Source organism: Phyllostomus discolor, chromosome 3 (assembly GCF_004126475.2).
Source record: "Phyllostomus discolor isolate MPI-MPIP mPhyDis1 chromosome 3, mPhyDis1.pri.v3, whole genome shotgun sequence".
NCBI lineage: Eukaryota > Metazoa > Chordata > Mammalia > Chiroptera > Phyllostomidae > Phyllostomus > Phyllostomus discolor.
This window is the reverse complement of record NC_040905.2, coordinates 126,149,510-126,163,476: the sequence shown is the minus strand read 5'-3', so window position 1 is coordinate 126,163,476 and position 13,967 is coordinate 126,149,510. Positions and strand designations below refer to the sequence as shown.

Genomic DNA, 13,967 nt, shown 5'->3' with positions numbered 1-13,967 from the left:
TCTGTGATAAATAACATGAATATTTGTACAGCTGTATCCACCACGATCCTATCTTTGCAAGAAAAATAGTACATATACTTATGTAGATACATGAAGCATGAGGCAAGACAATGCCAAACTATTGGTATGATACAGGAGTGAGTACTGGCTGAAGGTGAGGGGAGCCAGGATCTTCCATTCAATGCTAGGTTACTGTTTTAGAATTTTAATTTAAATTTTCAAAAATAATTTTTCTTTAGCATACAAAAAGCAAGATAAGTTTGTTGTGAAATATTTAATCACAGAAATGCAGAAAGTGAGACAGGAGGGTGGGTAGATAGGTAGATGGTCTGAGGGAATCTGAGAAGACTCCCCTTTCTTCTTTACCAGATCAGGGCAACTGGGGATGGGTGTGGGTAAGGTTTACTCACTGCTGTGGATTCACACATTCCTGATGTTCTAAAGATTGTGTAAGGTAAGGCACTAAGCTGAGGGTAGCATATACCTTGCAGGGTCTGTGGTGTTGCTCTGCACCCCAAAGCCAATGATGCCAGGAAGATTCCTCTCTGATCAGCCTCTCCCTGAAATGAACCATACTTAGGGTTCAAGGTCTTCAGGCACCTCTACTTGCATGGATTCTTCTCAAAAGAATTCTTCTTAAAAGGTTTCACCCTGTTCTCACAGGCCTTTTCCAACTCCTGGACATGATGGACATGAATGAATGGGAAGGGAAGGGGGAGGAAGTTCCAGATGTACTGATCAGTGAAAAAAGCAAACTGAAAAACATTGTAGAAGACACAGGCTTCCACAACGCACCCCCCCTGAAGTGCCCCACTGCTGACTGCTTTGTATATGGGGGCTCTGCACACAACAATCTGAACAAAAGGGATCCATACTTCTAAGAGACTAAAAAAACAATAAGCGGGCCAACTGATGGAAAGCTTCAAAAATGCCCTGAATTAAGATGGTTTCTCATTGTCTGCAAGAGCAAAAAAATGGAAAGAGTACAAATAGTTTTCAATAGGAATTTGGGGGGAAACGTAGATGTGGGGTGATGGGGAAATAATTTACAACACTTGCTAACAAGGCAAAAGAAAGAAAAAGCAAAATGACCAGCTGACACAAAGAATGAGGTGGATATGTAGGGATGGACATGAATGAATGGGAGGGGAGGGAGAAGGAAGTCCCAGATTTACTGCTCAGTGAAAAAAGCAAACTGAAAAACACTTTAGAAGACACAATCTCATTTCAGTGGGGGTGGGAGGGAAAAAACTGTGTGTATATACAAAGATAAAGATGGGGAGGGAAGGAGGGCAAAAGAGAGAGAGGCACAGAGCATTATGACAATGAATGGATATTTTTTAATAGAAATAAGAAAAAATCAAGAAAAATATGTAACTGTGAACAGTGGAGGTTTTTGGATGGGAGGAAACAGTGCAGATTACTTTTATTTGGGGTTTTTTATTTTGAAGTTCTGTATTATTATATTATTAGAATTTTTCAAATGATTGCACTATTTTTATAACAAAAATCATTGAAATTGTAAAATAACTGTTTTTCAATAGGATATAGGACTCTCCATACATAATAAACTCGGAGTTAACTGCAACCTATGAAAATAATTTCATCTTCTCATATCCTTGGCATTGTTGATACAGAATATGACTCAGTACATGAATCACAAAAGAGAGTCAAGAAGCAATAACTCAGACTAACTTCATAAACAGTGTTTTGTTTCCGCATCAGGTCAAGGCTAATGGAAATCTTTACTACTTGTCAGTCATAAACTCCCAGGGCTAAACAAGACCCCCGAGGTAATTCACTCTACTCCTAGACAGACCTTCAGCTATCAAATGCCCCTCCTGGCAACTTAAATAGATAGCTCCCAAGCCAGGAACTCTATGAAGGGAAATACCATAATTTCTTAAAACCAAATAACACCAAAGGCTGAAGACTCTCCTCATCCCTTAAAGAGAAAGGGAAGGCATTGTGGCTTCAAGAATTATTTACTTCTCTCAAAGTCTATCAACTCCATTGCTAACCACCTTTACCAGCCTTCAACATTTTCCATCTCTGGGTAAGTTTACGTTTGGAATGACCGCAGCAATATAATGGAAACTACAGTCATACCTCGGTCCTCACTGACTTCAGAACTTGTCAAACCTTGTACTCATCACACTGTGATGAGGAAAAAATGTTTTAGCACTCCGTGCTTGCTCGGGACTCCTGCACTTGCTAGTAGTCGTATGAGTTATGCCACTGCCCGCAAAAGAAAATGCTGCATCATTTCATACTCCTCGGTTTCAGCCCTTGTCACAAGTTCCAGAACAAATTAGCAATGAGTGCCAAGGTACTGTATAAAACACAAAATCTAGACATAGCCTGCTGCACCAGACTACCAGGGGTATCCAACCTTTTGGCATCTCTGGACCACAATGGAAGAAGAAGAGTTGCCCTGGGTCACACATTAAATACACAAACACTAATGAAAACTGATGAGCAACAAAAAGATTTTAAGTAAATTTACAATTTTGGGGGGCTGAATTCATATCCATCCTGGACTGCATGTGGCCTATGGGCCACAAGTTGGACACCCTGTATCCACCGCCCCCCCAAAAAAAAAACCTATGTTAAAATAGTAATCCTCCAGGTGGTATTAGGAGGTGGGGCCTTTGAGGGTGATTAGGTCATGAGGGTGGAGCCCTCATGATTAGCAGTACTGTCTTTATAAAAGGGACCTAGAAAGACTTCTGGCCAAGATGGAGGCGTAGAGAGACACACTGTGCCTCCTTGCACAACCAAAAGAAGGACACCAATAAATTTAAAAACAAAAAAGAACCAGAACTGACAGAAAATTGAACTGTATGGAAGTTCGGCAACCAGGGAGTTAAAGAAGAAACATTCATCCAGACTGGTAGGAGGGGCAGAGACAGGCAGCCAGGTAGAGAGGACTCGTGGCAAGGCAGCAGCTGGAAGACCAGGGTGGGCAAGCCAGTGGCTGGTGCACCAGGTGAGGTGGTGGTTGCAGACTAGGCCATCCCACATTGGCATGCAGATAAACCAGGAGGAACAATTAGGGAGCAAGACAGACCACAAAACCCAGGGTTCCCATATGGGGAAATAAAGCCTCAAAGCTTCTGACTGAAAACACCTGTGGGGGTTGAGGCAGCAGCAGCCTCACAAGAGAGTTCGCTGGAGAGACACACAGGTTCTTAGAACATATACAAACCCACCCACCACGAATCTGCACCACAAAGGCCCAATTTGATTTTGGGTAGCTGGGGAAGTGACTGAAAACCTGCAGAGAGCAAAGCAAGCAACACTGTTCCCTCTAGGAGCCCTCCTGACATGGGTTGCCCTTCCTAAGGCTCTGCCCTTTACTACATAACAGGGCCTCCAAGACAAAAACAAAAATGGCCCAAATGAAAGCAAAGTTCAAAGCTCCAGAAAAAATACAACTAATTGACAAAGAGATAGCCAACCTATCAGATGCACACTTCAAAACACTGGTTACCAGGATGATCCAGGAACTCACTGGGTACCTCAACAGCACAAAAAAGACTGAGGCAACAATGAATCTACAGGGAACCAACAGGGACAGGAAGGAAACCAAGATTCAAATAATTTGGAGAAGGAAAGAAGAAACATTCAAGCAGAACAGAATGAAGAAACAAGAATTCAAAAAAAATGAGGAGAGGCTTAGGAACCTCTAGGACATCTTTAAATGTTACAACATCCAAATCATAGGGGTGTCGGAAGGAGAAGAAGAAGACCAAGAAGTTGAAAACTTATTTGAAAACTTATTTTTAAAACATAATGAGGGAAAACTTCCCTAATCTGGCAAAGGAAATAGACTTCCAGGAAGTCCAGGAAGCTCTGAGCATCCCAAAGAAGGTGGACCCAAGCAGCAATACACCTTATCTGGGAAGCACATCATAATTACATTAGCCAAGATTAAAGATAAGGAGAGAATCTTAAAAGCAGCAAGAGAAAAGGAGACAGTTACCTACAAAGGAGTGCCCGTAAGACTATCAGCTGATTTCTCGAAAGAAACCTTGCAGGCAAGAAGGGGCTGGAAAGAAGTGTTTGAAGTCATGAAAGGCAAGGACCTACATCCCAGATTGCTCTATCCAGCAAAGCTCTCATTTAGAATGGAAGGGCAGACAAAGTGCTTCCCAGATAAGGTCAAGTTAAAGGAGTTCATCATCATGCAACCCTTATTATATGAAATGTTAAAGGGACTTATCTAAGAAAAAGAAGATCAAAAATATGAACAGTGAAATGACAACAAACCCACAGCCATTAACATCTGAACATAAAAAAAAGAAACAAAAAACAAACTGAGCAAACTAGAACAGGAAGAGAATCACAGAAATGGAGATCACATGGAGGACTGTCAGCAGGGAGGAAGGAGGAGGAAAGAGGGGAAAAGGTACAGAGAATAAGTAGCATAAATGGTAGGTAGAATATAGACAGAAGGAGGTTAAGAATAGTATAGGAAATATAGAAGCCAAAGAACTTATACATTTGATCCATGAAGATGAGCTAAAGGCCCCGGGGGAATGAGGGTGGGAGGGGGTGTGCAGAGCGGACGTGAGTATTTAAAAAAAATATTTTTTTAAAAAGGGACCTAGAGACCTTCTCCCATGTGAGGACACAGCTGTCTATGAACTGGGAAATCCTCAGCAGACACCAAATCTGCCAACAGCTTGATCTTGGATTTCCAACCTCCAGAACTGTGAGCAACAAATATCTGTTGGTTAAGCCACCCAGTCTGTGGTGTTTTTGTTATAGCAGCCTGAATTGATTGAAGCAGTCTTCAACGAAGATATGCTATCACCAAGTGATAAGGGTTCCTTTGGGTAAAGCCTCACTGTCCCAAATGGTAAAGTTATTATCCACAGGCAAGTTATCCATAGTGATCCAATACTATTTATTACTAAACTATGTTTTTGTAATAGAACTTTTTATTGTAGCAGTTAAGCTTGAGCATTTTAGAGCCACTGTTTTGATAATATATAGAGAAAGCTTGCCTTAAAGAAATATGAATGCGTAGGGACAATTTAATACCTTATTCATTAATGTCTGTTATCAATGACAGCTTAATCTAACCTTGATTTTGTCACCTAGTTTTGCAGAACACCCTTTAAATTCCTGAGTATCAACACTTAATGTGAAAAGTCAACAGAGCATATAAACAAGCTCTCTGATTCAGTGGTGTGCCCTCGGGAAACACCTGGATGCCCTGTCTCTTTTATCTCTGAATCGTCCAGGGCTCTCACTAAGCCAAGTGTGCTTAGCCCATGTGTTACCTGCCTCATTTCTCGGGGATGCCACAGAAATTGCACTCCAGCAGTGGGATATTGTGGTCCTCTTTCTGTGGATATTAGGCATGGATTTCCCTAAGCAGAAAAGATTAAGTATCCTAATCTTTATTCTGATTCTCTTGTTTCCTAAATAAATCAATCTAATGTTCACACTATAGTAATTGGTCTCTAGCAACTACATGTACACAGCCAGTATTAGAAATAAAACTCTGCTGTGGTTTAGAGGAACTAACCTAACTAACCTAACTATAATAGAAGCTGAGTTGTGGGCAGAGCACCTAAAGTCAGATCAAGCTACTTACTTCACTAGCTAATGCTCCTTGCAAGTAATGTCACACTTCTGAGGCTTAGTTTCCTCCTCCATTAGATAAACATAAAACACCTAGCAAATAATAGGTACTGAATAGAACTAAACTGCTTTGCCAGGAATTGAGTTCTTTCATCAGTGAAGCTCCAAACTATCTTCCTAACTTGTTTCCTCCTCATTCCTTCCAGATGCACTGTTTTTCCAGCCTCCAGGCCTTTGTGCTTACTATTGCCTCAGCCTTGAATGTCCTCTGCCTCACTTTAGCATTACAGATCTTCTTATACCTTCCAGGCTCTTCAATGCCACCTCTTCTATAAGCTTTTTTGCTGTTGTTCTCCAGACCAAGGGCCATGTCTTTCTCTAGAATTTCCAGGTACATTTTATGAACATGATATTCATCACGTGCTTCCTTGTATAACTATAAACAGATTTGCTCCCCCTCCAGGTATGGAGTCCTTTTAAATGCCTTCCCGTTCTAGCACAATGCTTGGCACAGTGGTTTACATGTAAAAATTGGCCAAGAAATGCTGGCAGGAGGGAGAATATCATAGGTGTTTGCTATTATAAAGACTTGAGTAAACTTAAACGAGAGGCTCACCTCTGTCCCTTTTCTGTGGATCCCATCAATGGCTGCCATCCACTCTAGGCCCTTACATTATGTAAGGTGGATGTATCATGCATGTTGGGATGTGAAGATGGGAGACAAGCTTCATGCTGTCTGCCCACCTGTGAAATGTCGCAGCAAAAATATCCTGCTTTGTTCACAATCACCAGAGAGGCCTCAAAATTTGAGAAAATAGTCACATCAAACATATCCTTCAGAGGATAATCTTGTCAATGGAACTAATAAATATGATTAAGCGTAAACCTCAAAATCTTGATAAGTGGATAAAGACCACTTTTCTCCTTCAAAAGCCATTCCTCACTCTCTAGGAGGAGAAATAAAATTATTTTTCTCTCTGATTCTACTGGCCTGGCTACCTCCATTACCAGTGACTGTTTGCAGCAGCAGTGAGCTTTATAATAGCAGGTTTAGCCCTTCCTCTCTATTTCCCTGTGTTCCTCACAGATCAAACCAGCACAACATGTCTATGTTATTCAACATGTCTATGAGCCTTGGCACAAATTTGAACCAAATTGGTTTTCTTTTACTTATAAATCTGAAAACAAAAATTTTAAAACCAATTAAAAGGGAACTAATGTGACTATCTCCTGAACAGCAAAGTTGTTTAGTTTTGTAGTCTACACCATAAAAACTGTAGTACCACTTTACATTTATTAATGCAATTAATAATTAACAACAATTACTATCCATCCTATGGTACCATTCATTCATTCAGCATTTACTGAGTACCCACGTGGTAGACAATGTTCTGGGAGCCAGGATTACAACAGCAAACACATTTACTTGTTAGACAACAATGGTGATAAGTACAATGAAGAAATGTGCAAAGTGTGGATGAAAAGGGGGCAACACACTAAACTGACAAGCTCATGGAATGCATATGTGGCAGCCTTACAAACTCAGAGACAGAAATAACCTCACATAGGATGGTCAAAAAATTTCCTAATTAAAATTAAGTAATAGCATATAGTCAAGTCTAGGCCAGTATCTTTCTTGACAAGGTCAATCTTTACCTTAACTAAGCCTGTCTACTGCCTTTTTGCATCTAAGATAACATTCCTTTGGAATGTCAGAGTAATTCCCCCTTTTCCAGATCCCTTGGGGCACTCTCACCAGAGCAGAGACGTAGAACCCTTCATTGTTATCTTGTTCTCCCACATACCATCTCTTTGTGCTGTAAATATTGATCCTATACCCACCAATGTAGAAGTATATGTCTCTTCATTTTACTCTTTATCTAATCCTAGAGATTTCCCCACTTTGCTTCCTCCCACCTCCCTAAATTACCACCAATGAATTTCATGTAAACTTCTCACATCTTCTCCTTTGATTCTGATGTATAAAATAAGGTGCAAAATTGCCATTGTCTGGCATTTTCTCAATTTATTGAGATTTTGCTTCCTGGCAACTGTCATCAGGCTGGCTCAATAAACTCATAAAAATTCTCTATGGGTTTGGATGTTTCTTACTTCAACAAAGGTACAAGGTTACTCAAGTTACAGGAAAAACTGACCTAACTCTTTGTTTGGAAAGTGGGGGAAGCCAAGGATGGTTTTCCTTAGGATATGGCTTATGAGCTAAGCTCTGAAAGATGAAGACGCAGAAAATAAACAAAAAGTAAAATTTAAATGGAGGGGAAGAGAATTCTACAGAAGGGAAAGCATTATTATTGATAATAACAAAAACTAGTCTTTTAACCTCTATTTTGCTTTAACTGTTTTATTGTTTCTACTTCATAGAAACTACAGATTTTTTATTTTCAGGATAATTCAGCAGATAAATCTTGAAACCAAGATCAGCTTTCCTGCAGATTGCTCAAGGTTTTGCATATGAGAATCAAGCTGGCTTTCAGAACTCTGAAACCAACGACCTGTCACTGTATATAGTTAATGCCTAAAATTCCACAGCATCTTTTTGTCATTAGAGAGACAGTCATAATCAGTTAGTATTTACTGAGCAGTTACTGTACACCAGTGGGCCAAGTGCTCTTATTATCACCAGTAGTTAGCTAATTATTAATAAAGAAAAGGGGAGCAAAGGGAATTAGACACTGAGCTTAATAAATTGGGGAGCATGAGCCTGTCTGCTTCACCAGGAAGCTACAACTTCACACCCCAGGGGATCATAGCATTGCTCCACCAAGGGGATTAACACTCTTCCCTTACTTACTCTAATACTGGAATGTTGGGGGAGGCCACAGGGGAAGGTGCTTGACCATGGAGGCCTGTCAGTCTGACTAGGGGATGAACCCATCAAAAAGCCCCCGAAAGCTTGAAAATTTGATTGGTTCTTTTGAAAAAGCATCTGGTTCATCCGAAACCCAAGCTAATTCCAGGAGAACAAAGAAGTGCGAGCAAGCACGCTCCCTCTCTCCCTCTCTCATTTGCCCTGTGTGTTCTTTCACACATCCTTTTGCCTGGGGCCCACAGTAGACTGTGTGGACTCCAAAAGAACTAATCTTTAATATGAAGCAGATACTCTGAACCCTGGCTATTATTTTGGCCTTGCTAAAAATACAGTTGAACTTTTTCCATGGTGGAATGGAGAAAGATGGAAAATTGGAAACCCAGGAGGTGGCTTCTATTTCCACCCAAATAAACCAAAGCACACCACAATCTCCCATGCATGGATCTTTGTAATGCTTTCCTTGTGATCCCAGGGAAGAGCCTCATTTCCACTGACAACATTCTCAGTACTCATTTAATCTGCAACAGACATGTACCATTCTTCTCCAACTTTATAGATGGGGAAATTGAAGCACAAAAAGGCCAAATTGTCTCTGGGCATCCAGTTCACTGGGACCTCTGCATTTAGCAGAGTTGAAAGTCACTATTAATTAAGGCTTCATTCCAAAATACATCCAAATGCACCATTAAATCTCATACCTCAAAACCTTTCCTCAGGCCTTTGATTCTACTTGGAATGCCCTACCCCACATCCTCCTGATAAACATGTTTTTTAAGACCCACCTAAAACATTTCTTTACATTGTAAAACATTCTTCTTTACGAGATTAGAAACTGTAAAGATAAAGGGACAAACATCGAAATATATTTTTAAAAAAAGCAAGAGAAGTTTTTCTCACTGTGGCTTGATAATAATCTTCCAGAAAGAATCACTGACAAACAAGGGCAAGAAGTTATCTAGTAAAGTGACTGAAGGAAAAGGTAAACAGGTATATCCAGGCTACCTCTAGGTGCACATGACCAAATAACTGATTTGAAAGTCCTTTGTTTCTCCTAAATACTCAGGGGCAATGGTTAGTGACTGTGGACAAAACCCCACAGACTACATTCTACCTGCCATACCAGTGTATACAAATGACTTTGTACACACCAGTGTGTACAAAGCTGTATATAAGCTTTCGTCAGCATTCCATACTGGGAGTTCCGCAGTTTATTTGTTGGGATAAACCCAGTCTTGGCAAAGCCACAGCCTGATACAACCCAGACTAAAGCCAGGGAGGCCAGAAAATGAATCATGGAGGTAATATTTTATAACCAGCTGAGAGGGAGGATGTTTAGCAAGGCAAACAAAAAGAACTCATTTCCACAAGCTTCACTTCATTTATATTTAGCTTTGCCATTCTCAGTACTTAAATGTATTATTTACTTTGGCCAGCAATTTCTGTGTGTGGCCTTCAGAAGAACAGTAACAGGTTACTAAGGTGTAGATAAAAAAGGGGCCGCACCCTAAACCTGATAAGCTCAGGAGAGACCTGTGTGGTGGGCCTAAAGTAATGACATAAGATGGTCTAAAATTAAACTTTCTAGCTAACAGCATGTCATGGCATCTGCAGCTTACACTCCATTTCTAATTTGCAGGTGACACCAAATTCAGGCACTACCACAGGGTCAGCTATTCCTGAACTTTTAAGAGGGAAGCAATTTATAAGACTTAAAATTTCTAACATCTGAACTAATTAATTAATCTAATCATTTTGCACATCAGGTTTTTGGTGGCAGCTGTTAATTTTTTCCTTTGTATTATGCTAGGTAGGTACTTTGGTAAGTTCCACATTTACCAACAAATAATGAGGACAGATGCCTGCTGTTGTGGGATTTGAGGTCCCAGTGGGGACAGAAGGCTGCTTAGTATGTTCAAAGAACAAAAAATAGCTGGCGTGGCTGAAAGTGGTATGAGATGAGGACAGAAGGCAGGCAGGCACCGGGTCTCGTGAGGACTTACAGGCAAGGTATTTAGTTTAATTCCAAATGCACATTAGAGTCCCTAGGAGTCGAAACCAAAACCAAGGAGAGTTTGAAATGCTTCTTGGATAGCAATTATGTTGTTTTGTTTTGTTTTTTAATTTATTGATTGATTTTAGAGAGAGGAAGAAAGAGGGAGGTAGGGAAGGAGGAAGGAGTGAGAGAGGGAAGGGGAGAGAGTGAGAGAAATATTGATTGTTGTTCCACTTATTTATGCATTCATTGGTTGATTCTTGTATTCCTGACAGGGGATCGAACCCACAACCTTGGCGCATTGGGAAAATGCTCTAATGAACTGAGCTACCTGGCCAGAGCCAGTAATCATGTTTGAAGACTTTGGTGCTCAGAGCTGCCCCAGATGAATCAAGATACAAATGCAGGTACTAGAACTTCCATGCTAAGGGCTACAGAATGGGGAAGGACCACTCTCCAGCCAACCCAAAGTGTCCATCCAAACTAATGGCAGTAACTAGTGAGTTGCTAATCCTGGCATAAACTGTGACATCAGGTGGGAAATGGTGGGGGTAGACAACCACTGAAAGCATCAGTCCATCTCATACAATGCTAGAGAAATTCCCATAAACTTTGTTTTTTTTCCTTTTGAATATTTTCTTATTGTCGTTCAAGTATAGTTGCCTCCACTTCCCAAACAACATTCTCCGCCACACCAGTCATCCCCACTTCCCACCCTTGATCCTAACCCTTTGGTTTTGTACATATGTCCTTTATACGTGTTCCTGAACACCCTCTCCCCTTCCCTCGCCATTATCCCCTCCCACCTCCCCTCCGGTTATTATCTGTTTGTTCTTAATTTCAATGTCACTGGTTATATTTTGCTCGCTTATTTGTTTTGTTGATTAGGTTCCACTGATAGGTGAGATCATATGGTATTTGTCTTTCACCACTTGGTTTATTTCACTTAGCATGACGCTCTCCAGATCTATCCATGCTGTTGCAAAGGGCAGGAGCTCCTTCTTTCTTTCTGAAGCCTTCTGATTGTTTGTACTGCACATACTTTCAGAGTGGCAAAAGGACATGGCCTTAGGTCAGGGGCTAAGTGCTGGGTCTTAAGCCATGCCCTCCTTCTCAGTTTTTATACCTGAGAAATGGGGCACCAACAACAGGACTGGCCCCATATGGCTATCAGGAGGATTAAATATGACAAATGTGCAAAGGGTTAGCCATGTAACAAATGTTCCATAAATGACATCAGGATTTCTTTAAGTCTTTGTGTCTTTCTTTAAGCCTGCTGGACAGGAGCCTGCTGCTGGCCTACACTGTCCCAGGCAACAACAACATCCTGCAGCAAACACTGCTACCCTCCGCCTCAGGGCATTCTCTTTGCTCAAGTGATGAGCAGTCCCAAATGCCAAGAAGCTGATGGCTCAGAGCCAGTCCTTGATCAATAACAGATGGAGTGGAGAGAGGGTAAATAACCTGTCTTCCCCACCTCTCAGGTAGCCATTAGACACTCCCTCCCAGAGGCCCCCAGTGAAAATGGACCTCAGTTGCTCCCAGCAGTAAGTTGACCACTAGTGTCCCCTTTGCTGGCTTCCTTTCCTTCCCCCTCTAACCTCCCCACCACTCTACTAATACTGGTGGGGATCACCTCCCAAATAAACCACTTATACCTAGCACAGAAATGGGTCTTGAGCAGAACTGTCATTCCTAACAGCAAGCTGTAGACAGTATTCATTCTATACTCACTAGATTCTACTTGTTGTCTTTCTGGGGTTTCAAATATAGAAACATCATCAACAATAACATGAATTTGCTGTGATAAAGCAGTCCTAACATCTAAAATTCTCTAGGTATGCTTAGCCATGGATGTCTGAGCTGCCTGGGTTGGCCTGCATGTGACAGATTTAAGATGGTCCTTCTATGAAAATAGCCACACTTTGTAATCTGACCCTAAATGTGTACATATCCAATATGCTTCCTACTAAAGAAACAGATTTAAAACTCATCATTTATTGATAACTTTTCTCCTCCTACATACATACCCACTTTCTCCCTACATACTCCCCACATACCCCGTGCTAAGTCAGCTTTCCTAAGCAGCCAAAGATGCCTGAGAGGAGGGGCTGAGGGGCTTACCTTGGGAGAGGCACTGATTGGCCAAGGCCACCTGACCCGAATGCAGATAGAGATTGAGTCGTGTGAAGATGCCCTCCAGGGATGGGATGGTGATAAAGCAATAGGCAACACAGGCCTGGAGAGAGCAGAAAATCACAGGGGGTCACCTGGCAAGGCCATCACTGCAAATTAGGACTCCTGTTTTCACCTAACATCTATTTTCAAGCAAAACCACTGAAAATAATTTCCCCATTCCAAGCCCCATTTTTCCCCTCTTACCTCTGCTGTATCAGTCTCTTTGGGAGGAGAGAGGCAAGTAAGAAGAGTAATGGTGTATGAAAAATAAATCCTTAACTATCACTGATGAAAGTAAATAGGTAACACCTAACAATGATTAAGTTAAAAAGCAGCTGTTTAAACCAATTACTTTAAAAAATGGAGGTCATGAGACGAAGTTCCTACAAAGAGTTTGAGGTAGTTGAGTAGAAAGGATGAGATAAAAAGGGCAGGGCTGGGATGCTGTTTTATTGTTACCTTTTGCATAGAATTTCATTTTTGAAAATGTGGATTGTGTTGCTTTGATAAAATTTTGAGTGGTACATTCAAGAAGCTTCACTTTTAATTTCAAAATTGGGAACTGATCAATAGGGAAAAAAGGTATTAGACCTTCCAGATACAGATACAACTATAGAGATAACTGAGCTGGCACACAAAACCCACATCCATCCCTCAACCACCTTACAATAATTTGTATCAAAATTCAGGATCCGCTGATTATTTCTTTTGGAAGCATTAAGAAAACTGGTCACTCCATAGACATGCAAGGGAAAATTAATCTTAAAATTCAAAGAACCCACTATAGTTCAAAGTCTGTGAGTCTTATCTCTAGAACATACCCGGACAAAGGCAGCCGTTTTTCTGGAGTGATTCCCCTTCATTACTTTTCTTGTTTCCATTGCTAACCGGTTCACACTCTAGATTTGTTAATAAGTAAAACAGAAAAGGTAATGGTTTATGTATTCCACAGAGATTTGAACATGAACTACATACAATTTAATGAGAACCACCTAAGTGAGATCAAGACTGGTTATCATTGAACCCTGAAATGCCAAAGGGGTCATCAGGACTGATTCAATCTGGGCTATAGCAAACATCTGCAAGAGCACAGACTAAAAGGCACTTACTGAGTTAGTCATGCCTATGCACTGGCATTATAAAGGACCATTTTCTGGTTTAATGGACAGCTAGGATTCACTTACTCCATTTTTAGAAACTCCATACAGTAAGCTTAAGATCTTAAATATCTTAACAGAAACCTCCAAATCTGAGAGTAAACCAGCCAAATCAGCTATGAAATACTAACAACCATAAGAAAGGTAATAATAATAGCCACATCATCAGTGACAGCATACCAGGGGCTGTTCAAAGAACTAGACATTCATTACC

At 40.9% G+C, this 13,967-nt stretch overlaps 1 protein-coding gene across 2 annotated transcripts in view; it reads right to left on the bottom strand.

Moving 5' to 3' along the window:
* Positions 1–13,967, bottom strand: part of VPS35L (VPS35 endosomal protein sorting factor like) — a 161,085-nt gene that overhangs the window by 28,467 nt on the left and 118,651 nt on the right. For both annotated transcript variants that reach the window (XM_028509359.2, XM_036021406.1), the window contains 2 exons: positions 13,418–13,495; positions 12,543–12,657 (listed from right to left, as the gene is read on the bottom strand). In XM_028509359.2, coding sequence (XP_028365160.1) covers positions 12,543–12,657; positions 13,418–13,495 — 193 coding nt within the window. The remainder of the gene's footprint in view (positions 1–12,542; positions 12,658–13,417; positions 13,496–13,967) is intronic.